This window comes from Nyctereutes procyonoides, unplaced genomic scaffold, assembly GCF_905146905.1.
Source record: "Nyctereutes procyonoides isolate TBG_1078 unplaced genomic scaffold, NYPRO_anot_genome, whole genome shotgun sequence".
Classification (NCBI taxonomy): domain Eukaryota; kingdom Metazoa; phylum Chordata; class Mammalia; order Carnivora; family Canidae; genus Nyctereutes; species Nyctereutes procyonoides.
The window spans coordinates 41,823,958-41,850,583 of record NW_026575052.1 but is presented as its reverse complement, the minus strand read 5'-3'; the positions used below and the strand labels follow the sequence as shown (position 1 = coordinate 41,850,583).

General features: G+C 38.3%; 2 protein-coding genes across 2 annotated transcripts in view; both read right to left on the bottom strand.

The window, feature by feature from the left end:
* ANKRD55 (ankyrin repeat domain 55) overlaps positions 1–26,315 on the bottom strand; it is a 409,242-nt gene extending 382,927 nt beyond the window's left edge. The window contains exon 1 of the mRNA XM_055332857.1: positions 26,207–26,315. The gene's annotated coding sequence lies outside the window, so the exon portion shown is untranslated. The remainder of the gene's footprint in view (positions 1–26,206) is intronic.
* On the bottom strand, positions 17,225–17,991 carry LOC129514240 (cyclin-dependent kinase 2-associated protein 1-like). Its single transcript, XM_055332858.1, has one exon. The coding sequence runs from the start codon at positions 17,945–17,947 to the stop codon at positions 17,525–17,527; it is 423 nt and encodes a 140-aa protein (XP_055188833.1). The 5' UTR covers positions 17,948–17,991; the 3' UTR covers positions 17,225–17,524.
* Positions 26,316–26,626: the final 311 nt, after the last annotated feature.

Sequence of the window (26,626 nt, the reverse complement as noted above, 5' to 3'; positions counted from 1 at the left end):
CTGCTTGGGTAATGCCTGTTTTGATTCTCCTGGAAGCCACTTTCTAGGTACAACATATTTTCTCCCTAATACAGCAAATGAAACAGAGTAAGAAAATTAAAGGATTACCAAGTTATAAAGGAACAACTAAGGCTCTTTTATTTAGCACAATCAGGATCAAGTAATAGGTCAATCAATTAAAACTCAGAGGGAGCAGAAGTACTGAGCTTTTGACTGCTAGAAGGTAAGAGTACCCTGTACAGAGGGAATAATGAGTGTCAGGTAAGCTAGTGAGCAGGTTGAGTGGACGTCAGTAGATAAAGCCTCTCCACTCCAATCCTCAATTTACTTGATTTCTTTATAACACCCACCAAAATTTACCTCCTAGGCTAAAAAGAAAAGAAAAAGAAAAAAAAGGAAGCATAATTAATGTTAAACAATCAATTTAATCTTGTTATATGACATTCCCTGGATCTGCAGTTCCAGGGAAGTGGCTTTTTTAAAAGCTCTGTTCCATTCACCTGTGACTCAGAATGCCTTCTAAAAATTATCAGTAAACTTGACTGGGAATTTCTGCCAAATGCAGAAGACATTAAGCACAAAAAAACTCAAATTCAAATCTCAAAGCAGATGGAATATGAATAATAAAAATCATGTTTGATTAGTAACTCAATAGCATCATATGATTGGACCAATTCACAGTGGTAATTGCAGCTTGGTACGTTATTCGTTCATTTATTTGAAATTTTGGAAGAGACTGTGCAGCACAGTTAGGAGGCTTTGAGAGGCTGGAGCCTTTTCTGTTGTCTCAATAGTGCCAGCCACAGCATGTTTAAACACTGCTGTTGCTAGCTGGGTGCCAATGTAGTTTCACTAGCAAGTATGGGCAAAGATGTTTTTTTAGAAACTGAAAATAATTTCTGCCAAATCATGAAATCAATTTCTATGTCTATCAATTCCTAAAACAAACAAACACTTTTATTCATATTTAGAGATTCTGTGTAAAAACCATTCTTGTCACAAACACTTAATTCAAGGGCCTTACTGAGGAATCTCTTGGTGCGGAGCTTAGAATTATAATCAAAACAAAGTGATCTCTCCACTCTCTTTCATTCACCTACAGCCATGGCAAGCCAACAAGATGGATTCTCTGGAGTATATTCAGATGAAGCTGAGACACTGAGAGGAGATCTAAGTAAAAGTGGACTCCTGGGAAACAGTTGTCAACTGTTTGAAGGGCATTTATCACTAAAGATGTTTGCTTTGGAGGTTTTTGTTCATAAAAAGAGAAGAAAGAGAATAAGTTTAGAGATGCATAAAGCCAAATCCATAGTATTTGCATGATTATAAATACTAAAATGTGTACATAAATCAAGTACATTGATATGCTACTCTTCCTCCACTCCCAGCCCATAACTAAATTATTGATTTCTCAAGAGCTAGAACATTGCCTTCTCATTCCTTGCCATCATGCTTAGTTTTCCCTGAGACTTTATTGATATATATACTCCACACAGGACAGCTGCTCAGTAAGTGTAATACAGTGTAGTAGGCAAGAACAAGCCAGATTGCCCGAGGTTCAAATCTCAAGCCTAATACTTGCCAGCTATGACCCTGGGCATATAACCTCTCTGTGTCTTACATTCCTTAACTAAATGTAAAGCACTTAGAGGAAACAATTGGTATTAGTAAGTGCTCAATAAATACTAGCGATTATCATAACTACAACATGTTAACCTTTGTGTGCAAGTGACTCACTGCTTCCTAGAAGAAGAGACTCTAGAATGGAAATGCAACTTTCAATTACTAATAAAGAAATAGTCTTTCTTCAAACTCAAGGACATGGTATCAGAACATGGATAATCTGGAGTCATCAAAGTTGTATCCTCAGAAATAAATGATAGATATGTTATGTCTCCTGCAAACTAACAACCAGAGAGGATGCCCTGTGGGTCCACAGGTCTTAGTGACCAAATGGAAAATAAGTTAATGTACAAATTTGAAGAAATTCAAATTGTAGTATACTTCTGTCCTTAACTATCTGTGTGACTTTGGTATAATCATGTTACCTCTCTGGATTTCAATGTTTTCATACATATAATAAGAAATTTGATCTAGCAGTGCTATTCAGTAGAACTTTCTGCTATGAAAATGTTCTGTATCTGCACGGTCAGGTATAGTAGCAACTAGTCCCACATGTGGCTATTGAGCACTTAGAGGGTAGTCAATGCAACTGAGGAAATGCATTTTTAATTTTCATTTTATTCATTTATAATTAATTTACATTTAGTTTTATGCAGCCACAGATGGGTAGTGGCTACATATTAGATAGCACAGATACGGTATTTTCTAAGATCTTTTCTGGTTCTAGAATTCTGTGATTCATAGAAGTTCTCTAGGTAAAAAATGTGGAAAACAAGTGTTATTATAGTGGATCATTAAACTTAATCTCTAGGGTCTGTATACTTTGGGAGGTGGTTAAAACAAAATATATAAAAAGGGACCTTTAAGGGGGGCACTTGGAGGGATGAGCACTGGGTGTTATGCTATATGTTGGCAAATTGAACATAAATAAATAAATAAATAAATAAATAAATAAATAAATAAATAAATAAATAAATAAGACTTTTAAGAACATAGGTCTTAAGAAAGTAAGAGCACTTCTGCCTGGAGAGAGTGGAGTACTCTAATGGCCTCCCTTCTCATTTTTTCCAAGTCCTTGACTGTATCTGACTTGAAAGTCTCACTTTCTGAAAAACATCCATCAATATTAATTGACATTTATTATTTATTATAGTGTAACTCATTTAATTCACAATAATCCTGTGATATAGATACATTATTATTATTATTGACTTACAGATGAAGAAAGTAAGGCAAAGAAATGTTAAGTAACTTGTCCCAGGCTATCCAGCTAGGAATGAATGAGTGTACCAAGATATGAGCCCAGACAATTAACTCCAGAGTTTGTCTTTGTAAAAGTGAAAACAAACTTCTTAATGAATAATAACACACATATAGAACAGTGCTCAAGTCAAAAGTATACACTTGATAAATTTTCACAAAGTGAAAATACCCAGATCATTGCTAGAACATTTTCAGCATCATGATCCCATTCAGTCACTGTTCACCCCACCTCAACTAAAGGATACCAACTATGCTACTTTCTAACACTATAGTTCAGTAGAACATATACTTTAACTACTACATTGTTTATCCCTGAAGACAGTATTAGATGATCACATCTTTGTAACTAAGAGAAAAAAACAAACACACACATACAGCAAGAGTAATAGCTATTTGGTGATCTCAAACCCAACAGTAGTAAAATGGACAATCCTTAGAGAGGAAAGCTACTCACTCCATCAATATGTATTTTTTGAGCACTTATTATAAGGCAAGTACTGCACTAGTCAGCACTATTCAACACTGATCAAAACAGACAAGGTTTCTGTCTCATACAGCATTTAGTCCTTGGTCCAGTTCATCAACCAATGGTCAGTTTAGAGTGCTCAGTTTGACAGGCTCAGTGGCAGTGCCAATGGGGCTGCCAGCAGCTCAGAGAAGAGTTTCCCTGGCTTTGGTCCCTAGAATTTAAGCAGAATGCCCTTCGAGCCTCCTGGAATTTTGGAAAGGTGACAGTTGGAGCTCATTGCATGGCTTCACACTAAAAATAACTTTATAAACAATTTCTAAATACTGTCTTTATAAGCAAAAACTTGAGAAAAGTCTGCAGGCTTAATGTAACCAAGAGATTACAACATGAGATGGGAAATGTGGGAATATTGTGTGGACAGAAAAAAAAAAAAGGCCACCAGGGAATTCCACTCCAGCTGATGAGGAATGATTGCTCTACAATGACAAGCAACTGAGAAACTCTCACTAATATTTTCCAGAGCAAGAAAGGGGCTGATGCAAGACAGTGAAGAGGGATACTTCCAACAAACATATTCTAGGATATCCACAAGCAAAGGGACCAGTGATAGTAAAAAAAAAAAAAAAAAAAAAAAAGTTCTCATGCATTACTGAATGTTGAGCTGTGACCTAGGCATGCGTAGTATGCCTGGGGACACTTCAGTCACTGTCCTCCTCTGGCTCAGGGAGAATGTACATGAAGTCAACTCTTAAATGCACCCGTCTTACTTTTTCCAAAGTCAATTTGATCTCCCTCTAGAAATGCATATGCTAATATGACTTTGGGGAATTGTGCAAACCTACCAACACACCACAAGTTCAGCTGTTTAGACACTGTTGGGTTTTCTTAATGCTGAGAAAATAGCATGGGAGCCCTGCAGGAACTGTGCCATCACTGTGTTTTTCTTATCCAGGCTCAGTTCTCACACTAGCTGGAGCTCTTGCATCTACTGTACAATGAAAACATACTGTGGGAACAACTGAAATTGCATCTCGGGGGAGGAGATGGGGTGCATTATCTCCTGTTACCCAACTCCACGCTATCCAACCAGTGTTACCCATCCTTGCGTCAAATCCACATAGCTAATGGAGCATGACTGACCCTGAGGGCCCCAGTCTATTTATTATAAACAGTGAATGGGAGTGAGCAGTAAACAGGACTTCCCACCACGAAAAGCTGATTGGGGCTGTGCAGAGGGCTTGTAGGGAAGCCCAAGTCCAGAGAGAGCAGCTAGCGTGCAGTGAACTGAAAGAGTGGCTCCAGGTTCTTTCCTGTAAATGAGCAATAGGCAAATTCCCAGGAGCTTTGCAGTGCCAATGAGGAGCAGCCAGGATTAAGCAAGGAATTCCGCATGGCTCAGGAAGTTCTGCCTCAAAGAAACGTCTGAGCAACAGAAGTCACACTTTCAAAAAGAAAATGTTAGGACATCTAAATCCACAGTTCATAATCTCTCCTTGCATTGATCTCAGCTTGAATACAATGTGACCTGGCAATCTTCCCACTTGTGTCTTGTGCCTTGACAAACCAGAGTACAAAAACTAATGCTTTATCTTTAGACTATGTGGAGCACACCCAAGGCTACTTTGTAAAGGTCTATGCACTGACCTGCTCCCTAGAACCCATCCAATACTGGTTAGGAAGTTCCCAGAGCCTGCAAATGGTAATTTCTGCCTCTGGCTGACAGTCAGTGCTCTAAAGGACGGTCCTCTTGGTTTTCCCTTCCTATGGCCAAAATCTCTTTACTCTGCATCCTGTTCTTTTCTTCAAGGAACTGGGGACTAGACTCTTCTATTCATTAATTCAATCCTCAAATATTTACTGAGCATCTACTATGTGTTAGGTGCCTTTCTATGTGCTGAGGATACAGTACACTCAAGACAGACAAAGTTGCTTATTAGATTAGATTAGATTCTAATGAGGGAAAAGATGAAAGACAAGTAAGTAAATGCATCATTTAATATTAAGCAGTGATAACCAGCATGCAGAATAAAGAAAGCAAGCTAAAGAGACACAGAGTTATAGATAGGTCAGAGAATTTGAGGAGAAACCTAATGATGTAAGCAAGCCATGTGGATACCAGGGAGAAACATGGCCTAGGAATAGCATAGTAGTAGGAATAAAAAGTACAAGGACTAGAAGGTGGAACCATGCTCAGCATGTAGGAGGAACAGCAAAGAGACAGGTATGGCTAGAATACAAGAAGCAAGAGGGGAATAAAAAAGATGGTATCAGTATCAGAAGAGGAAGGCAAGTGCCTAATCAGGTAAGATTCAGGTAAGGATTTTGCATTTCATTCTAGGGGAAAGGGAAGTCATTTGAGCATGGCTACGGTATGATCTTTATTTCTAAACTTCGTGACTCTCAGTGGCCCCACTCAATCAGAGTGGCCCCACAGTAAGACTGAGAACCAAAGTTCTAGCTGGAGAATACACAGTGAAGGAAAGAAAGACATAATGCCACAACAATTCCAATGGCTCAAAGTTCAGATGTGACAGTAAGACCATGAGTATTCTTCAATACAACCTCCTGTCCTCTGCTCTTCTCTTTAAAATGACCCAGTTGCTACTCTTGGGATCTGGAGACATTCTGGGTCCAACATGTCTGTACCCTGACTAGCCACAGGTCCCTCCCTGGCATGCACATGTGCCTATGCTCAGCTTTCCACTTCCATTGCCTGCTATTCCCATATGCAGCCAAATTTCCTGTCATAGTGAATTATGCATCTTCCTCGACTCTGTTATGCCTCTATGCCTGGAATGTGCCCATTCTGCCACTTCTCTGTCTAGTATATCTGAGGAAACACCCACTCATCCTTTAAGAGTCAGCTTAAATAGTATCTCTTCTGTAAAAGACACACTGTGTTTCTGTTAACATGAATCACACTGTACTGAAGTACAGACAGATGACCATAGATAAGATAAATTATCCAGACTTGGGAGGAAAAGTACCTATTTCAAAAGATGCTATTTCTGCTTGTTGGGGTGGAGGATGTACAATACCACTGGGGTAGAAGAGGTAGACCACTCTAAGGGAAGATATGCTGCTATCGTCCTTCATCAGAGAGGAGGTCACTTCTGGGGTAGGAAGAAGCAAACCAGAAAGGGAAAAGATTTCTTAGGGATTGAGGAAATTTGGTTAGATGCTCATTCGTGGAAACTCTGAACTTTTATCACTAGATGAGGCTGAGCTGATCCTGGCCACTGGGGTTAAGCATGGAGCTGGCCCAATGTGCTTCTGGGTTTATGTGCAATTTCTATCCTGCACATAAATTCACCACTGAATAGATTAAAAGAACAAAGCTTCCGCTCCCTTAGGTGAGAACTATGAGGAGGGCTGCTCCTCTATCAATGAGGACAACAGAGAAAGAATTGGATGGCTATCTGTTCTAGTTTTTTTTCCCCTCTACAGCAGTAATAAAGCACAGAAAGTAGCCTGTTTCTTGGGTATGAAACTTCCAATCTGACATCCACAGATATTTTTTGTATGTAGGGAAACTAAGTACTGGATTTATTAGAAAGACTTAATAGTATCTAGTACTATCTAACCCTTTTGAAATAATAAATTCCTCAAGATTCTTGGACATCTTCAGGGCAAGAAAACTGGGGAAGGTTTGAATTCTCATTCTGAGGGACAAATAAAGGGTTAGGATTGTTGAACTTTAGGCCACCAACATCAACAGACCCAATACCTACAAGACTGGACTCACAGGTTATGTCATTTTTGGCTTCTCTGCCCCATTCCTCCAGACCAGAGAAGGCATGTTATCCATCTCTTTTCTCCTGCAATAATCAAGATGCTTGGCATTTAATAGATGCTAAATAGATATGCAATGAAAACTCACATGAGTGGGTAAATAAGGCAAAGGAAAGGAGATGAAGGAGAAAGCCAGGCAAAACTGGTCATATGGGAAGGTATATATATATTCAGACCAAAGACCTGTGTGCTTTCCAACACTTTCCTGAGTCCATAAAGGCAACTGCTTCACCTGTAAAACCATATACCACCTTTGATATATGCCATAAGAGGTCTTTCTATATCATTTATAGAAGAAATGCTTGCCAACCTATCTACTACTATAGAACCAGCTCCACAATTTACCAGTAGATAAAGAATTTGTATTCCATCAAATGAGATGTTAAATAAAGTAGCTGTCCTGCATTGTGGACAGTCTTAATTCAGGAAGAAAACAGCAATCATAGCCTATCAAATGGTAATCCATTGGTTCTCATGACTAAATTGAGATTAAATCCCAAGTAGATCCTTGTATAAGACCAAACTTGCTGAAATTCCAGAAAGGCAACTAAATTCTGAACTTCCCATTGACTCTGCTCATCAACTAAAAAGATTATAATTATTATTTTAATAACTGGGAGGAACAATGGGTTTTGTATAAAGGACATGAGTTTGAGTTCTGACTGCCTCCATTCAACTGTGAGACATTGGCCAAATCATTTAAGCACTCTGAAATTTAGAATCCTCAACAGTAAAGGGAAGATAGTTACAGTTAATTTGCAGTGTTGCTGTGAAAACTAAACAAAACGGTGCATGTGAAATAATTGTGAAGGACTGAACACAATATGAACATAAGTCATTTTGGATACAGTTCTGTTATTAGAATAACAATGGAATGAACCAATATATTTACAACCTATTTCCTTTATTGTTCTAATTTAAAAATATAGTCAAGGAGGGACGTCTGGGTGGCTCAGCAGTTGAGCGTCTGCCTTTGGCTCAGAGCATGATCCCAGGATCTGGGATTGAGTCCCACATCAGGCTCCTTGCAGGGAGCCTACTTCTACCTCTGCCTATGTCTCTGCCTCTCTCTGTGTGTGTCTGTCATGAATAAATAAATAAAACCTTTAAAAAAAAGACTATAGCCAAGAAATAACATTAAATTTTACACAGGAATCTGTATTCTAATCAACATATATGAAAATTCTTGAGATGTTTTCTTCAGTATCATTAATCAGAGTTACAGCAAATGAAAGAGCCCCTGGGAGAAACATAAAGTCTCTAAGAGTATTTTTATAATTTATTGCCTTTCATGTTTTTCTTTCCAAATCTGCCTCAAAATATTGGTTCCTTATAGCCATTCATACTTTGTAAATTTTTAACTGGCCAGAAAAAATTTATCTGGCCAGGCATAGCAAGGTCAGAAAGTATAAATACAAAGATGGACAGAAATGACAAAAAAATTCTAAATGTCAACAGAGCAAGAAACCAAATAAATTAAAGCACAATTGAAAGATTACAAAGTGGGGTAAAATGTAGCATGCAGAAAATAGGTTAAATTCCTGCATTTGTAAGTTTTTAATAAAAAAATTATAACCAATACAATGGCAAAAATGGTCAAATGGCATAGAAAGATAATTCATATGAGAAAAACACAAATGGCCAATAAGAAGAATGTCTGAAGGGCGCCTGTGCAGCTCAGTCAGTTAAGCATCTGCCTTTGGCTTAGATCATGATCCCAGGATCCCATGTCAGGCTCTCTGCTCAGCAGGGAGTCTGCTTCTCTCTCTCCCCCTGCCTGCTGCTCTGCCTGCTTGTGCATGTGCTCTTTCTCTCTCTAATAAATAAAATCTTTAAAAAGAAAAAAAAAAAAGAAGAATGCCTCATCTCCCTAGGAATTTTTTTTTAAGATTTTTATTTGTTTATTTGAGAGAGAAGCAGTGGGGAGAGTCAAAGGGGAAGAAGGGAGAAGCAGACTCCCTGCTGAGCAGAGAGCCTAACAGAGGGCTTGGAGTTGGATTTCAGGACCCTGAGACCATGACCTGAGCTAAGGTAGACACTTAACCCACTGAGTCACCCAGGCACCCCTGATCTCCCTAGAAATTAAAAGAGTGTAAAGTAAAACAACAAGAAGCTATTTTTCACTTATCAGATGGGCAAAGGTTTAAAAGAATGCTAATACCCTTTATTGGTGAGGGTGTAGGAAGTGGGCCTCTCATTAAATGTTGGAGGGATTAATCTTGCTACAACCTTACTGAAGGGCAATTTGGCAAGACCCATAAAAATCTAAAATATGCAAACTCTTTGACCCAACTCTTCCACATCTAGATATTAATTCTAAAGAAATCCTGAGACAGATGCACAAGAAGTCTGTACAAAGTTATCTCTTGTGGAGTTATTACAGAAAACTCTGAAAGCAACTTAAATATCCAGAGGATTATTTTGAATAAATGATGAAATATACACACCGTGGAAAACTACAAACAGTGATGTCGATCTACTTACTGATGTGGAAAAGCAATTTGTAATTAAGAGACAAAACAGTAAAAAAAAATGAATCTGGTTATTGTCATTGGGTGAAATAGGGTTGATATCCACTCTATAATGCTCTCAAATGTTCCATTGATGTTTTTATTATACCAAGCATGTAATAACAACCACTGTTATAAGAGATAAAAGCTATTTCCAAAATGGTTTTTGGTCAAAGCAATATAGTTATTTTCACAATAACTATTTTACATCACACAATATGGTAAGTACTTCCTTTTTTCTTGGAGTTCACAACTGAAAAATATTTGAGACCATTCCAACACAATATTCTCTCTAGGAGAGCATAATTTGTCTTCAGCCTCACAATTTGATATGCTGACGTAAAATCTAAAATAATGAATTAGCCTCTTTCTCCCCAACCCCCACCAGGAATTGTTGCCTCCTTTCCTACTTTTCTATTGCTAGGACAAACCTCAACTCCAAATCAAAGAACCCAACTGCATGGAATAACCTTTTCACACAAGGCTGTTATCACTTCTCTCATTTTTGCTTGCCCATCTCTGAGGTGACCAAGGGCTTGGGCCTGGGGTTACTTTATTTAAGAAGAGCAGTGTAATTCCATTTAAAAAAGCAGTCAGTTTAATGAAAAAAAAATGTATTCAGGACCAGAGCTTAGTTGATATAGCACAGCAAATGGAACATACTGTGGTTCTAGAATAAGGCTGCACAGATTTAGATTTTACTTACTATCTGTGTGACTTTGACAAATTCCACTAAGCCTCAGATCCCCCACCTACACAATATGTTCATGAATATCTTCTTCATAGGATGATTATGAAGATGAAAAGAGAAATCACATATACAACACTTAGCACAGTACTGACAAGTAGTTAACACTCATGGATGCTGATCATTAATATCATCATTTGCTTTAATTATCTGTTGTTATATAATTATTCCAGTTTCTGTGGATCAGGAATCTGAGGAAGGCTTGGCTGGGTCTCCTGGCTCTGTATCTTGCACAAGGCTACAGTCAAGGTGTCAGCTGGAGCTGCAGTGATCTCACTATAAAGGGGGGAAAGATCCACTTCCAATGGAGTCAAGGTACTGAATTGGCAAGATTTAGCTCCTCGTGGGCTGCTGGACTAAGGTCCTATTTCTCAGTGAAGTGGCCCTCAGTTCCTTGCCATCTAAGCCTCTCAACAGGCCAGCTGAGAACAGGGCAGGCAGCTTGCTTCATTAGACAGAGTGAGTAAAAGGGCAAGAGGGAGTGCCAGCAAGAGGGAAAGTGCAAGCAAGATGGAATTCATAGACTTTGATAACCTAATATTGGATATAACAGCTGATCACTTTTGTCATTTTCTATCACTTAGCAGCAAGCCACTAGTCCCAGCCTACAAATGAGGGGAAGGAATTATACAAGGGAGTAAATACAAGAGGTAGGGATCATTGATAGTCTTTAAAAACAAAAAAACAAACAAAAAACCTACCACATCATTTTTCAATCTTTTTCAAGAAAATGCTAACATCTGAGAAGTATATTGTATGACTTTAGTAGACTTATACAAACCCAAACAAATTTCAAAGTGTCTAATTAGAGTTAACAGATCATTCTGTATGAACTATTATCTATTTTAACATGGCAATTGGGTAGTTCACAGAGACCTCCTAACTAATGGATAGAGTTGGTGGTACAGAGGTCTTCTCTGTTATTGATATTACAAAAACAAAAAGGTTTTTTTTCCTATTTGTTTTCCAAATATAATCCAACTCTCTGCCCTTTAAGATACTCCTTAACTAAATAAAATCTTTTTTTAAGATTTTATTTATTCATTCGTGAGAGACACAGAAAGAGAGAGAGGCAGAGACACAGGCAGAGGGAGAAGCAGGCTCCATGCAGGGAGCCTGATGTGGGACTCGATCCCGGGTCTCCAGGATCACACCCTGGGCCAAAGGCAGGTGCCAAACTGCTGAGCCACCCGGGCTGCCCTTTAACTAACTTTTAAAGGGATTAGACACCACCTCTGCTCTTGGGGTCACTTTCCTACTAGAGTAAAGAAAGGTGGGCCCACACTTTGAATCCATCTAAGTCACAGTCTACCTCTTACTGTCTTTTGATTCCTAATGGCCTTGGGGCTGTTGTTGATCTTCACAATTCATCCTAGTTTGTAAGTACCCCACTTTCTTTACTCCTCAAAACCCCAGAGAGACTTTATCACTTGATTTCAAAGAGCAATTCAGTTCTTCTTGGGTCTTTCAATTCTCTTTCCAGATCATACCTTGTACTACAAAAACAAAAACAAAGTAATTTTCTCCCTAATTGGAATTTTATTCTCTGAGAAGCACAGCTACCTGTCAAAGTTGTGTTTTCTTTTTCATCACACAAATTATACTTTAATATTAAATATTTTCTTCCTTTTACAATGACCTAAATAAATCTATCTATATATATGTGTGTGTGTAGGTGTGTGTCTATAAATCCATATATATGTGTGTGTGTATATGTGTATATACACACATATAATATTTATGGAGTAGGAAAAATTCATTTCTCTTTCAACCGATTTATTAGATTCAATGCAATGTCAATCAAAAACTTAGTAAGCTCTTCTAAAAGAGAAACTGACAAGATAATTATAAATATAGGGCACCTGAGTGGCATAGTCAGTTAAGCATCAAGCTTGAGGTTTTGGCTCAAGTTGTGGTCTCAAGGTCATGAGATGTAGCCCTGGATCTGGCTCTGTGCTCAGCTAAGAGTCTGCTTCAGATTATTTCTCCTCTCCCTCTGCCCCTCCTGTTCATGCTCTCTCTCTCTCTAAAATAATAAATCTTTAGAAAAAGATCATTCTAAATATATATATATATATAAACAAAAATGAGAATAACCAAGATAATCTTTAAAGAAGAAACAAAAAGCTGGAGAACTTGAATATCCAGACTTCAGGACTTACTATAAGTTAATAAATAGTGATTAAGATGAGGTAGTGTTGTCACTAAGACAAACTAAAGAATTTGTGGGAAAGAATAAAGAGACCAGAAATAGAACCACATATATACAGATGTTTGATTTTCAATGAAGACATCAATCAAGATCAGTACAGAAAGGAAGGATCTTATAAATGATGTGGAAACAATTGCATATCAAATGAAAAACTATAAATCTTGATCTCTACCTCACACAACACCAAAAATTAATTTGAGATGGACATTCACATGTAAGCTTAAAAATGATAAATGATAAAGCTTCTAAATAAAAACATGAAAAAACAGGGCACCTGGGTGGCTCAGTGGGTTAAGTGTCTATCTTCAGCTCAGGTCATGATCTCAGGGTCCTGGGATCCAGCCCTGAGCCCTGTGTTGGGCTCCCTGCTCAGTGAGGAGTTTGCTTCTCCCTCTCCCTCTGCCCCTTCTCCCACTTCCCCTATGGTCTCTCTCTCTCTTAAATAAATAAAATCTTTTAAAAAAAACAAATACTTGAAAATATCTTCAATAACTTGAAAAAGGCAAAAAGTTCTTAGATGCCAAAAGCATTCATTATGAAAGAAAAATTGATAAATAGTTATTTTATACAAATTAGTAATTTCTACTTATCAAAAGATACTGTTAGGTGACAAGATATGACAAGTCATAGTCTAAGAAAATATGTACAATATAATATCTAACAAAAGATTCATATCTAGAATATATTTTAAAAATCAGTAATAAAAATCAGACAACCCAACTTAAAAATGGGCAAAATACCTGAACAAGCACAGCATTTCACCAAAAAAATAGCACCTAAATGACCAATAAGCATAAGAAAACATTCTCAAAATCATTATTCATGTATGAAATACAAATTAAAATCACAATAATATATCACAATATACCCATCAGAATGATGAGAGGGTAGAAAAGACAATTCCAAGTGCTGTCAAAGATGTAGAGTAACTGGAAATCTCACACACTGCTAGTGGAAATGAAAATGTTATAACTACTTTAGAAAAACAGCAATTTCTAATCAAGAAAAACATCATTTACCCCATGACAATTCTATTAAGTTTATACAGATGAGAAATGAATACATACATTCACAAAAGAATGCTCATTGAGGTACAAAAACTATAAATAACAGAAATGTCTATTAAGACAAGAATGGATAAATAAATTGTAATATTACAATGGGACTACCTTCCATGTGTGGAAGAGCACACAGAAGTGAAAAGAAACTCATTGGACTGCAACAACATGGATATATTTTCAAAAAAATTATGTTGAGTAAAAGAAGACAGCCACTAAAAAGTACAACTTTAGAATTTTACATGACTTTCAAGAATAGACAAAACTAGTCCATGGAGGTAGAAGTAAGAATAAATGTTACCCTCAGAGGGGAGGTGGGATACTACTGAGTGGAGAGGGGACATGAGGTAACTTTCTGGAGAGATGGAAATGTTTTAGATCTTAATCTAGGTGATGACATTAGTATATAAATATGTAAAAAAAAAAGTCTTTGACCTGTACACTTGAGATGTCGGCATTTTGTAATGTGGAAATCACACCTCAATAAACACTGAAAAAATTAAAATATTGAAAAAGCTTTTTTCTCATTAGGCAGAACCTCCTACTCCACTATCACAGAACCAGAAAAACTTCAATATCCTACCATGTCCTGTTTGGAGAAGTATTATCCTCCCATATTTCCCTATTGGGAACTACCAAGTAATTCATTAATTCGATTGCTATTTATGCAGCATTCACTATGTCCTCTTAGAGCAGAATTGGATTTGTTCTTCTGTGGGAAGAACTAACTACTTCATCCCTAGAGTACACTTGCCCCAGTGATTGGCTCAGGGCAGACAGTCTGGGCTCCTGAGTGGCCCCGGATGAGAGCCAACTCCTAATTATACACACAAACTTCTGGTTCAACTGGAAATTCAGGGGCAGGCGCCTCACATACCAACCGGTGAGTGAGTGCAGACATGGGAGCTCCTTGCCTCCATTTAATCCCTTGTCCTTTGTCTCATGAGCATGCTAGACAAAACATGTGATGGGGGATTAAAAGAGGGGGCTAATCTTGACAAACAGAAGGTTGCCAAACCACCTTCAAAGGACTTGAGATAACTCAACAAGAATTTTTTCTTCCCTGAGGAGTACCAAGGAACTGATGGCATCTAGGGTGGTTGTCTAGTTGAGGGTGGAGTCAGAGCCAGTATTGTAGATAAAGAGAGGGAGGTTAGTAAGACAGGTTTTCCAACCACATGGGAATATGAGGTGGAGAAGTGGCTTGGTTTCTTTCCAGAGTCAGTGCCAGCTGAATGTATTTAGTACCAAGGTCTTCAGGGAAATTCTCCTAAATATCTTCCAAGTTTCTATTCTTTGAAACAGAATTAGACCAGGATTTGTTGCTAAAGGCACAATTAGCATTTCACTGGTGTTCATCAAGAATTGTACTCATTTTTTTTTCTAAATGAGCCAACAACCAAGGTTTTTTTGAAGAAGTACAAGCTTCAATGTAGAAAACCAATGTTATGTATAAAACATGAGTGACTCCCATACTATTGTTCTTTGTTCACTGCCTCATTATCCTCAACTTCTAAGGATGCAGATATCTTCTCTTACCTTAAATATTTATAGCCTTACACCAGAAATACCAATGACTTTTAAAACATTATGTATTTGTGGCATTTTTATAATAACGCACTTTGCTGTTTAAGGCTTCTAGGAGCAAACACTCATACACACAATTGTTTTTGGTCAGCTTATAATACAAACTGTTAAAAGTATGCACATAGAATACCCTAGAGTTAGTAAAAATATGAGATTAAATAAATACATATCAATTTTAAATTAACATTGATTCCTTTAAAATAATATCTAGGAATATACTTATTCCAACAAAAACTGCCCATCCCTCCTCTCTCTAAAATAAATAAATAAATATATTTTTTTAAGTCTGGTAAGCAATGGCAGCATTATAGAAATATGTGACAAATATCCCAGGTTATTCTTTAAGGGAGACAATAGTCTTTTTTTTTTTTACAATAGTCATTTTTGATAAGACCTTTTGTGAAATTTTTTAAAAAGGAGAGAAACCCACCCAATCTCATTCCAGTGCTATCATTCCTCTACTGATGAGGACATAATACATTTAAACTATGTATCTCACCATCACTATATGAATGAAACTTTTTAGATTTTTAAAATAAAATTTAAAAAACTTTCCTGTTAATAAATTAATCAAAGAGTTCACAGAAACACAGAAGAGTATAAAGAAAATATAATCACCTATTATCCCACCACTGAGAGATTAATAATTTTAAAGGTGAGTTTTATATATTACCTTAAAAGGGATTAGGATGAAGCTGAGATGGACCAGTTGTTTAGAAATAACATTAAGGAAAATTTGTGTTTATCTTATAAAAACTAAACAGTAGGAGAGAAAAATCAAGTTATAACATTGTCTCTAAAGTCAGTCCTCAAGTAATCAATGCCAAATATATAAGAGCCTTTGGTGTTAGAGATTCTTAGCCTATCATCTGAAAAAGTAGTGCCTTTTCCACTCAGAAAGCTGTGTCTCACAGAATCGAACAAGCCAAGGGGTATTTATCTTTCCAAGCAAATTTGGCTCAGTAAGATGGAACAGGAGGTACTATTAGCTTTTTCAATACAATTGGAGCCACTGAAATCTTTTATCCATTAGCTATGGTCAAATCCAAACAATCCTGTCAATATCTGGACTCCAGAAACAAAGGGCTGTATTCTTCCCAAGGGCCTGAACTTTACGTATGAGGACCAAGGTAAGGAAAAAGGCATTCTTGACAAAGTCCTAAAGTATAAACATAAGTTTACTACCAATTATTGTAATTGTGAGCCAACAAAGATATATGGCACCTGAATTCCTCCATTTACATTTCTAGATTCCATATAAAACCACTTGAATGAGCATTTCCTCTTTCCCATCTTCCTGTATTTCTTTGGTCAGGCTGATGTCCCTCATCTGTGTCTCAGCCACTAAGCTGAGTGTTGACTCCATGAATCTGGAGCAAAGTGGGAACTAGTCTGGGCTGGAGAGGCAGACCACAGTGAAGGCTGAAGTAATAGGACTAAATCACATCTCCAAAGAAGAGTATGTAAAGTAAGAAAAAGGAAAGACCACAACAGAGACCTGAGGAATCCTTAAAGTTTGGCAAGACATGGTGACTGACAAAAAGTAGGGGACAAGGAACAGGGGCATGTACAATGGTATCTGTATTTTTTTTTTAATGAAAATAAGCTTTATTACATCAAGTAATAAATACATACAAAAATGCAAACAGTTTTAGTCATTTTCTTCCAGATGTTTGGATCAAGTTACAGGAAAAGCAGAACTGAAATACACACAGTCTTAGTAGGAAAATTTTGGTGGGGGAGGAGGAGTTCTTGTTAGGTTAAGTTTGGTAGGTTGCTCTTTCTTCTGTATTTATAACTTGTGCATTTTTTAAATTGACCTCAAAGCACTAATAGTCATGCAAGCAAATGCTTAATTAAGCTCAAAATAAGTTACATTAAGCAGAATCCACACCACGTGGCAAACGTATGCACTCAAAACCCTCAGAGTTGTATTAGCTTATGAAAGATAATGTAAAACAATCTGAGTAACTTAAGTGTACTCCAAAAAGAGGATGAAAGGAGCTGGGATATCTGCTGTGAGATAGGGATCTTTTACGTGCATCTTTTAAATCAATGCTTAAAAAAAAGAAAACAAAAAAAATAAATAAAAATGCTTAAAAAAATAAAAATAAAAATAAAAACAAAAAACCCTGGGTAATTCCTATTTAAAATGTAAATCCTAGTCAACTGCAAAGTATTTCTCAATCTCAGAGCCTCATGAACCACGGGAGGGACACGGGAAGGAGAAACCAAACTGTTACCATTTTGAAAGCAAGAGTTTCATCTGAACATGGGAGATGAGCTATAACTTCTGGTCTTGGAAGAAGATGGAAAACCTTCCACGCTGATAGGCAGCGAGGACCTGGCATTCCGTTCCGTCTCACCCAAGCACTCTCGAACCAGTCCTCTGGCGTGAATGATGCCTCGTTTTAGTCTCTCCATGGCGCTCTTGCTCCCTGCATAGGTGGGTCTAATCTCTTTCCCCAGCTCTTCAATGATGGCCAGCAGCTCAGCATATTTGCTTTGGGGTACCTGGCTGTTCCCAGTTCCCTGGGTATAACGTAGAGATGGTGGCCCGCAGTCACCCAGCAGCTGGCGGTACTGGGAGGATGTGGCCATACTGGTGGAGGGCGGGTGGACGCTCCCAGCGGCGCTGAGGGAGGCGGCGGGCATGTGCGCGGCCAAGTTCGGTTTGTAAGACATCCCCGCGAGCGGCGGGGCGCGCAGGGGCGCCGGGGCCAGGCCCGCGGGGGGCGGCGGCGAGGCGGCCCCGGCGTCCGTGCGCCCGTCCGTGCGCCCGTCCGTGCTCCCGCGCACTTTTTGTTGTTGACGGCTCCGGCCGCACCGGCAAATATGGCCGTCCCTCACCCTGACACCCGCTGCAGTATATCACCCATACATCGGGCGGGCGGGCGCAGGGGCCGGTATCTGTATTTTGAATGCATACTATATCATTATCTGTTATAAAGATCTCCTTTATATTGAATATCTCAACAGCAAGAACTTTGTCTTATTTATCTTTGAATCTTCTTTAGCATCCAGCAGATGCTTAACTCATGTCTACAGAAGAGAGAATAGGGGGAGGAAAGGGTAGAAGTAGAAAAGAAGGAAAAAATGGAAGAGATGTAGTGAAACTAGGAAGATAGGAAGGAGAAAACCAGCCAAAGAGATAATATTTCCACAAAGATTCCCTGTCTATCCTGCTGTTATAAACTTAGAATTGTGGTGACCAAGTCAGGCTCCGAACCAAAAGAAATAGAGCAAGAAGCTTAGATATAGACCATTTCAATGCATATACAGCAGAATTTACTGCTGAGGAAACTCTAGGCTAACTCTAGGGAATCAGCCTCCAGAACACAGATGAGGATCCCTGCTCCCGCTCAGAGTACACAGTGCTTTTACACGTACACAGAAAAATAATGGTAACTTTAGTAAAGTCAAGGCCTCTGAAGTGAAGGTATCTTCACTGGTTCTTAAGTATGCTGAAAGAAGAAGCAGTAGAATATATATCTTGGGAACCCAGTTGGCTCAATACTAAAAAGAAGGCACAAAGAACTTAATAGCAGCCAGATAAATATGTGTTTATAATTTTTCATTTACAGTGACTTGCAGGAGGTCACAAGACTATGAGGTGGCAAAGGGAGGGCAGAATGGTGGCTGGTTCAGAAGGCATTCATACTACCCTGCTGATGGATTCCCCACAAGGACAGCAAATGATAGTTCCTCAAATGGCTATAGTCTGCATCATCTAAAAACTCCTACTTATTTTCTTCCAACCAAAGTTAATCTCCATTTGACTTTGTAGGTCCTTGAAGCTAATAAATTATAGAACTACTTGCCCAGAAAAATATTTTTTATGGAAAGAATCTATTGTAATCTAGAGGAAACACTCATTGTCTGAATTCCAACAAACCTGTTCATGATATGTTTGAGTTCTCACACTCTGCTCAAAACCAAGAGACATGCCATGAATAAAAACAGTTTATGGCCCATGATCCAAGACACACACTGTACTGCAAATTCAGTACTCTAACTGGAAGGTGGGGTGAGGACAGGAAAGTTCACAAAAATCTTTTTATCTGGCCATACTTGAAACTCTTTGTTTAGTCTGAAGAAATCCAAATGATACAGTTCTTAAGATTCTGTATTTTTTCACTTTGGCTTTGTTTGTGTATGCTGCATGCACCAAAAAATTATCAAAGTACAGAACTCATTTCTAGAGCAACTTAAAGTTAGCCCACACCAAACAATGAATTAAAAGAATGTGTTGGTTTTCTATAGTTTCTTCTGAGTACAACATTAATCTCCTGGGCACTTATAGGAATTTCCTTAGCAATTCAGTCAGGTAACACTTGCCCCCATTTTCCAAATGAAAAACTATTTTGAAAAATGGCATAACATAGCCTGTTCGTTTTTATGGAGTTCTCATTGCCTATCCAATTTTCCCCTCCACTTATCTTCCTGTCACTCCTCTCCAAGAGAGGCATGCAACACCAACCATTTATTTACAGCATTCATACATATACATACACACAAGCATAGATACCCACTGTGTTACTACACTTTCTTATTTTCTATATTCTTAATACTCTGGCATTTGAGGTATTGATCTTAGAAAGACTACCCCTCCCAGGGCTAATTCCTGGAGATGACACTTTACTTCCCTGGGAGTGAGCCTTTAACAAAACCAACCAATCTAGAACCCATAACTCCCAACCATCTCCTTTATCAAATTCTCAAATATCAAGCCAATAATCCCTTTGCCTTTAATTACCCCAGGGCCAGGTACCAGCCAACTAGGAACCACCCCTATAACCCTGAGCTCACCAAATTATACAAATTATTCAATCCTAAACTTAGTGTACCTTCTCTGTCTCACCCATTTCTTCCCACAAAAATCCCAGTAAAGTCTCTGAGCCATACTCTGCCCTCCACCTCTCTGCCTCCTGATTAATCCTGTTGTTTCCCTATATTGCCCTGCATGGCCTGATATGCTATGCCTTGTGTTCCTAGGGATCTGTGAGTATAAAATTCTTCCTCTATAACAATCATTTCTGGGTCTGTGTGTCTTACCACATCTGATAAAGAACAAATTGGGGGTACATTTTTAACTTATCCACCTTCTGAGAAAACTCAATAACCTAAGTGCTTTAAAATTCACTCACTTTTACTAGGTCACCTAAAAATAGAGGGACAAGGATGAGAAATTCTAGTTCAAGCCTCTAATAGGTAGGGAAGAAAGCATCCTCTAATCTCATTCTATCTAACTGCAAATGAGAGTCCTTACTTTAAGTGCTAAGCCTATGAACACAATCGTATGTTTATGAATCTGTTTATTAATGTGTATATACATATGTGCTGTGAGCTTCCCAAGGCCAAACATAATAAGTCACACTTTTTTGCTTCTCCTAGCACAGGGAAGGATCACATTGTGTAAATAGTATTTTTTAGTGATTAATACATGGCCACTGAAGTTACAGTATGGATCAAATTGTGGATCTGTCACTTATTACCTTAAGTAAGAAGTTAACCTCATGGCTTAATTTCCTTAACTATAAAATGGATAAAATGATATGGTATACGTCATACAATTAAATGAATAATATATGTAATAAACTTAGCAAAATTCCTAGAATATAGAAAGCCTTTGATAGAGACACCTGAGTGGCTCAGTCAGTTAAGCATCTGACTCCCGATTTTGGCTCAGGTAGTGAGATCGAGGCCTTTGTCAGGGTCTGTGCTGGGTGTGGAGCTTAAGATTCCCACTCTCGGGGATCCCTGGGTGGCTCAGCGGTTTGGCACCTGCCTTTGGCCCAGGGCGAGATCCTGGAGTTCCGGGATCGAGTCCCACGTCGGGCTCCCAACATGGAGCCTGCTTCTCCCTCCTCCTGTGTCTCTGCCTCTCTCTCTCTCTCTCTCTCTCTCTCTCTCTCTCTATGTCTATAATAAAGAAAGAAAGAAAGAAAGAAAGAAAGAAAGAAAGAAAGAAAGAAAGAAAAGAAAGAAAGATTCCCACTCTCCCTAGTCCTCTGCCCCTCCCCCACTGCTTGCACATGCAAGCTCTAACAAAACCATAAAAATTAAAAAATAAACAAAGAAATCCTTTGATATATATTTTCTAATATAATTATTGTGGTCCTTTAGAGTCACAAGTTACACAGCATTTAAGACAAAGTCAAATCTTACTATAGTAAGATACTATATAATGTTTATACCTACTCATCAGTTTAATTAGGAAAAATAAAATAAGAAGAGTATTCATTAAGCATCTTCTGTAAGCCCAACACTGACCTAGACTCTTTGCTTTATTTATTTCATCTAATCCTCACACAAACACTACGAAGTAACATCGTATCTGCTTTACAAATGAGGTGACTAAAGCTCAGAGAGACCAATCTCTTCATGATAACCCAATTTTTAAGTAGCAGAGTCTGGATTTGAATAAAAACCTATCTAATGGGATCCCTGGGCAAGGCAGGGGAGGGTTAGTCCAGGTTAGTCCTGGAGTCCCGGGATTGAGTCCCTTGTCAGGCTCCCTGCATGGAGCCTGCTTCTCTCTCTGCCTGTGTCTCTGCCTCTCTCTGTGTGTGTCTCTCATGAATAAATAAATGAAATCTTTAAAAAAAAAAAAAAAACTAACTCCCAAGCCCACTGGTCCTTGTTGCCTTCCAAGTAGAACTGTAATCCAACATCCTGGGAAAGTTCAATTATTATAGGAGTTCCTGGGAATTGGCAGAGAGCAGAGATAATATAGTGATGTGCTTCTTAGCAGAGAAAATATCCAGGGTTGCCCCTGTAAACAAAAAACATGGAGTAGAGATACAAGCACTGAGAGGAAATATGAAAAGACAGAAGCAGATGAAGTAAGAATTGGAAGAATTTAGAAAAGAAGTGGAAAAAACATATAACGTCACAAAAATGAAGTTTACATTAAATTCAGCATAAGGAGAGTAAACACTGACACAGATACAGTAAATCACATGAAGGATGTGGTTAGAAAAGTGAGGGGGGAAAATGGAAGTAAAGAAATGGTTTAAGAAGATGAAAAATATGGAAGAAACTAAGTAAGAAAACACGAGTGAAAGTGACATCCCTGAAGAAGAAAACCCAAATAATGGAATAGTAAAATATTTCAAGATACAATTCAAACTAACATCTATGCACTATCTCAGGTAGCATCCTCCCAGGACAGGTTAATTCTTGCAGGGGAGCTCTGCCATTGTCTATAGAGTTAGATCAAATCAAGCTCTTCTTCAAATTCAGCTCTATCAGCCAATCCCAGGAGTGCAACGTTTTGAATAATAAAATTGAGTCCTCATGTATAAAAGCTATACATTTTTTTCCAAAAAGAAAGAAAGATTGATCTACAAATTAAAATGAAAAGATAGGGCAGCCTGGGTGGCTCAGTGGTTTAGCGCCACCTTCGGCCCAGGGCCTGATCCCGGCTGGGATCAAGTCCCACATCGGGCTCCCTGCATGGGGCCTGCTTCTCCCTCTGCCTGTGTCTCTGCCTCTCTCTGTGTGTGTCTCTCATGAATAAATAAATAAAATCTTTAAATAAATAAATAAAGAAATAAATAAATAATAAAATTAAAAGATATGTCTCATCTCTAGGAAAAAATATCAGAACAATTGCTCAACTTCAAAGATGAAAAAGAATCCTTTTAGTAGTCCCCTCCCCCCGCCAAAAAAATATCAAGTAACTTCTAGAGGATGAAAAAAAAAATCAGTGCTAGAAAACACTAAAGCAATGCCAACAAAGTCCTCAAGAAAATAAAGTATGATCCAAGAATTTTATTATCCACCAAGAGAAGTGTAAAAACTATAGTTAAATACTTCTGAAAATGCAAGAGTTCACTGGCTAGTTTTTCACTTTGGAAACTACTAGTAACAAAGTATTACATAACCAAAAGAACTGAAAGGCTTCATTAAAAGAACTGTTAGTTATATTGTGTATTTCATCCAGTTAACCAAAGGAGAATAACTAGAACAAATATGGGTATTTATTTACACACAAAAAATGGTAAATGCAAAGATAAATCCTGGGAATGTATATATGATATAATTTATAACATTTTTAAGGTAAAAAAGAAGGAAGATGTGTGGTGACTTCAGTACAACTGTGTTTGGTCCTTGTACAGTCAGAATTAAAGACCCCAAATATGAATTCAAGAGGAGGACCCTGGAAGCCAGAACACAAGGGGAAAGTTGTACATAACTTTCTCAGAAGGCTCAGTGATAACAAGAAAACTGTGGTTGGAGGGTCTCAATGAGGGAATTCTATGGAATTTTCAATAATGTCCCAGGGAAGTGTCAGTATTTGGACATCTGCTGTCTTAGGTTGGGTTACTGAGAAGCAGACCTTAAAATGAGGGTCCATGTGCAAGTAAGTGATTTATTAAGGAAGTATCCTCAGAGAATCTAGTAAGAGGGTGAGGGGGATAGGATAAGGAAAGAGAAGAAGCCAAGGGAGAATGAGAATTTCAGCATCATTTCAGCCTCATGCTGATCTTGAAGGGAACTGTGGAGCATAAATCGTATCTCAAGAGTTTGTCCTCTTTTGTGGCAAGGGAGTCAGGCTTTTGTTCTCCTGTTGCAGTCACTGGCTATGAGGGAAAGAAGGAAGACATAAACTTCCAGACTACCAGGCACACTTAGATCTCTACACTTATAGGTAAAGAGCCTGCAGTAGCCCAAGGACTCCCTCTAAAGAAAGTAGCAGAGGCAACCCCCCCAGCCTGCCAATCCTGGAAGAGCCAGAGAAATATGGTGAGTGTAGAGGAGCAGCTGAAGAGCAAGGCTGGGAAAATGTGGGAAGGCAGGCTATGCCCCAAAGCACATGTGAGCCAGAGCCACGTCCCAGCTAGCTAAGAGAAGATATTTCCAATGGGAGGGAAGAATGATATTTTAATTCTATATTAATTCATACTTTTTAAATGAAAGTGAGACTATTAATACTTGGAAATGACAAGAAAAACTAAGGGATATACTAGAGAATTCCTCCATGGATAAGCAAGAAAACAACAGAGTAAATTTCAAGAGTTGGTGATGAGCAGAAATAAAGTTACTTGTTCATACCCTCCAATTTCAACTCATTCGACCAACTGCTTACACATATGTACTATGTACTTCATAAATTTGCTTATATTCACATAGATTAGATCTAGAAAAACACACAACAAATCAGTAACAGCAGTTGCCCCTGGGGAAGCAAACCAGGTGACTTTGAGGCAGTCAATAATTTATTTAAAAAATAAAACCATCTGGGGATCTCTGGGTGCTCAGCGGTTTAGCATCTGCCTTCGGCCCGGGGTGTGATCCTGGAGACCTAGGGTTGAGTCCCGCGTTGGGCTCCCTGCATGGAGCCTGCTCCTCTCACTGCCTGTGTCTCTGCCTCTCTCTATCTCTGTGTTTCTAATGAATGAATAAAATCTTAAATAAATAAATAAATAAATAAATAAATAAATAAATAAAACCATTTAAATTCAAAATCTTTTAAATAATAAGGAAAATAAAGTAAACAAAATCAAATAGGAAAGTAAGCTGGAGCCAGGTATGTTAGGTTGCAAAATGAATAGCACAGAGTCTCATCAACTTGCTATGAGGGCAAATTTGGCTCTAAGTTCTTGGCTAGCAGTATGAAGAAAGGAATATCACGATTCCTGGCATCCATCAGAGGAAAAAAAAAAACATTTATTTGGAAAAACATTGTTTTCAATCAAGATTAGAATTAAATTTCTCCTATGGGTCCTCTCTTTCGGTTCCTATAAAGGAGTCAACATTTTCACTCACCTCATTATTATAAACAGGGGCAAACATCACAGAGTCCCAATCTTATGATGTTAGTTATCTTTAGTAATAAGAACTAAAGGTGATATGAGCCAGGGATCATTACTGGCTTCATAGGTGAAATAATGAAATCACAGCAATTATTAGGCTTTAGTAAGAGAGATGGAAAGAAAATTAAGGGGTCTTCAGCACTGAATCATTAGGCTGCTGCTTGAAATTCACTTAATCTTCTGAGTCAGATGCAATCAAATATGTACCAAGGATTACATTTCTCAAGTGTTCATCTCCAGAAAATATTTGAGCTTTGAGTCCTATGCACTACACAATAAAAGAATAGTATTCTTGCACAGAACATTGACGTAAATATCCTCACTACAACCCAAAGTAAATGGGAATTGACTACCACTACACATCTATGGATAAAATTACAAAAACTGACCATACCAAGTGTTGGCAAGGGTGTGGAAGAACTGGAACTCTCAAACACTGCTGGTGAGATTATAAGATGATGCAATCACTTCAGAAAACAGTTTGACAGTTTCTTTAAAAAATTATACATTCACCTACCATATGATCTAGCCATTCTATTCCTAAGTATTTACCCAAGAGAAAAGGGAAACTATGTCCATACAAGACTTACACAAAAATAGTAGCAGCTTTATTCATAATAACCAAAAAATAGGAGCAACCCAAACATCAAATCAACAGTTGAATGGATAAATAATGGAAGAGCCATACCATGGAGTACTAATCAACAATAAAAAGAAAGGAACAATTAATACATGTAATATCGATGGTTGAGTGGGTCTTATGGGCTGGGCGCTTTACACTGTTTCATTTTCACCTCATAAGCTAAGCACTACTCAGGACCTCATAAGCTAAGCACTACTCTATAGAGTTGAGAAAACTGAAGCTTAGGGAAGTAAGCAACTTGTCTGGCCTAATACAGCTGGACACAGACCAAGTCAGTCTGACACAGAGTACTTCACACACATTTTACTCAGCAAAGAGTGCTTTGAGTTCCTTCAACCCATCAACCTCTTCAAGGTGAAGCTGTACCATCCAGGAGATGACCTCCAAAAATGAGAAGGGGTTCAGAGTTTGTGAGGAGAGGGTAACTGTGAAGGAGGAAGAGACTTTTTCTCTTTACAGATAATGCCCCAGAGGACTCACCCTTTCTTATCACTGAGCTCCGAATCCTCAGGTCTTAATCTTGATGTATCAGATCTGGGGACCCATTGGAGTCCTCCCCAGAGAGGCTGCCCTTCTGTCTCAAGACACAGGTCCATACAAGCAGCAGCTCCACCTGGGCACCTATTACTGAAGCAAGCTGCAATTTGATATTCTTTTACTGTTTATTTATGCCTTAATTACAGGGTGGGGGAAAGAGCACCTAAAGTTTGCCAAAAACTTCGGTGATTTTTTTTTTTTTAAGTTCCTTCCTTTCTTTCCAGTTGTTCAACTCTGTTGGGAAAGGCAAAAGGAATGCTTTCAGAACTGAGCTTGCTGCTGAGTTGCCAGGTTTAGAGATCTCTGTAAAGATCATTGTTTTCTGTAAAGGTCATTGTCTTTTCATGAAAACCCCGGCAAAGC